The 1,863-nt window shown below is 40.6% G+C and overlaps 1 protein-coding gene across 1 annotated transcript in view; it reads right to left on the bottom strand.

Annotated features, from left to right (window-relative positions):
• LOC112486325 (kremen protein 1-like) overlaps positions 1-1,863 on the bottom strand; it is a 47,517-nt gene that overhangs the window by 6,826 nt on the left and 38,828 nt on the right. The window contains exon 2 of the mRNA XM_025052679.1: positions 730-892. Coding sequence (XP_024908447.1) covers positions 730-892 — 163 coding nt within the window. The remainder of the gene's footprint in view (positions 1-729; positions 893-1,863) is intronic.

Here is a 1,863-nt window from a genome sequence, read left to right as displayed (position 1 = left end):
TCATTACTAGAACCCCTTCCATCCACCACATCACTCCTGTCCTGCAACAGCTTCACTGGCTCCCGATCAAGTTCCGTATTAACTACAAGATCCTTCTGCTCACATTCAAAGCCATCCACAGCTCTGCTCCACCATACATCTCAGACCTTCTTCATGTCGCTGTTCCCTCCTGCTTCCTCAGATCGTCCTCCTCCATTCATCTGACTGTCCCCTCCGCCCGTCTCGCCACCATGGGGTACAGAGCTTTCAGTCGCTCTGCTCCCCAGCTCTGGAACTCTCTAGCCCCCTCTTGAGGAACATCAATTCACTCCCACAATTCAAATCTGCACTTAAAACTCATCTGTTTAAAATTGCCTTCTCCATCTGATATTTCACTGCTGTATTTTAACTTCTTAATGTTTTAATGTTATTGTTTTTTTTAATGCTGTGTTGTTATCTTTGTATTCACTGTAAGGTGTCCTTGGGTGACAGAAAGGTGCCTATGAAATAAAATGTATTATTATTATTATTATTAAAAAACATACTATAATAATTAAAATGATACTATGTAATACTTCTGTGGTTGTTCCGGGGGATACTATTGAGCATAAATGTCCCTGTGTTGAATTGTTGCATTGAAAATCAACAGACATTTGCATAAAGAAAAAAAAAACATTGGTCGACTCCCATGTTTGTAAGATGTCAAATGGAAAACTATGGAAAATCCAAATTAAAACAAATCTTGCTTACCTGCAATAGTTGTGGCTGCCTAATCCGCCCTCTCCGCTGGGGTACTTGAGCGTATTGTACGGGTGCTGGAAGGTCTCATTCCAGAAGAGACAGGGTTTCCCTCCATACAGACTAGTCTGGTTCTGGAGCCCCCTGTAGTCCTCTCCATTGGCTGTATAACACTCTGTAAACAGAGACATGAAACAAATAAAGTTTGGGAAAAATAAACTAAATCAGAATCTGATGCATACTATCAGGGAGTAGATGTGTATTAAACAGAAAATCAAGCACTTGGCAAGAGATTTTAAACAGGCATGTAATACGTGACCTGCTTCATGGAGAGTCTGGACCCGGTGACTTGGTGACTGTGCATTTGGGAATGATCACAGATGTTAAGTCTGAAGTAATTGTACTCTTTGCCCAGACATAATTAATTAGAAACTGTGGTCAGAGTTTTAAGGAAATATCAATCAAAGTATTTTTCAATCAATATCAGCACACGGAAAAAGAGAGAGAAAAAAATGCCTCCTAGATGTTGAATTTCCAGGAACTGTATTTAAAGTTCCCTGACTTCGTCATAAAAATGAGGGAATTCAAATAAAAATGGTAACAGGAGCATTTCAAGCCATCACTGTGTATACCTATAATATAGAATAGAATACAATAGAATAGAATAGCCTTTATTGTCCTTGTACAGTGTACAACGAGATTTGAGCGCTACTCACTTGGTGCAAAAAAAGAGTAGAAGACAACAGTATATCAAACATATAACAACATATCTTTGGTGTAGTTAGTTATTGCACATAGTTGTATGTTTATTGCACAGTGATCAATATGATCAGTAAAGTGTGAAATTGTGTGAACTATTTTAACTGGTTTTGTTTCTATTGTTTACTGCTGAGATAGCTTTCGGGAAGAAGCTATCTCTGAGTCTGTTTGTCCTGGTTTTGTGTGACCTGTACCGTCTGCCTGACGGTAACATGTCGAACAGAGAGTTACTGGGGTGGGACGGGTCCTTTATGATGTTGCTAGCTCTGCTGAGGTAGCGGGAGTTGGCAATGTCCTCCAGGCTGGGCAGAGAGCAGCCAGTGATCTTCTGGGCTGTGTTGATGACTCTCTGCAGAGCTTTCCTGTCTGCAGCTGAGCACCCTGCGT

This window comes from Cynoglossus semilaevis, chromosome W (genome assembly GCF_000523025.1).
Source record: "Cynoglossus semilaevis isolate Cse_v1.0 chromosome W, Cse_v1.0, whole genome shotgun sequence".
NCBI classification, from domain to species: domain Eukaryota; kingdom Metazoa; phylum Chordata; class Actinopteri; order Pleuronectiformes; family Cynoglossidae; genus Cynoglossus; species Cynoglossus semilaevis.
Note: the sequence above shows the minus strand (reverse complement) of the source record. Positions and strands in the feature narration are given on the sequence as shown.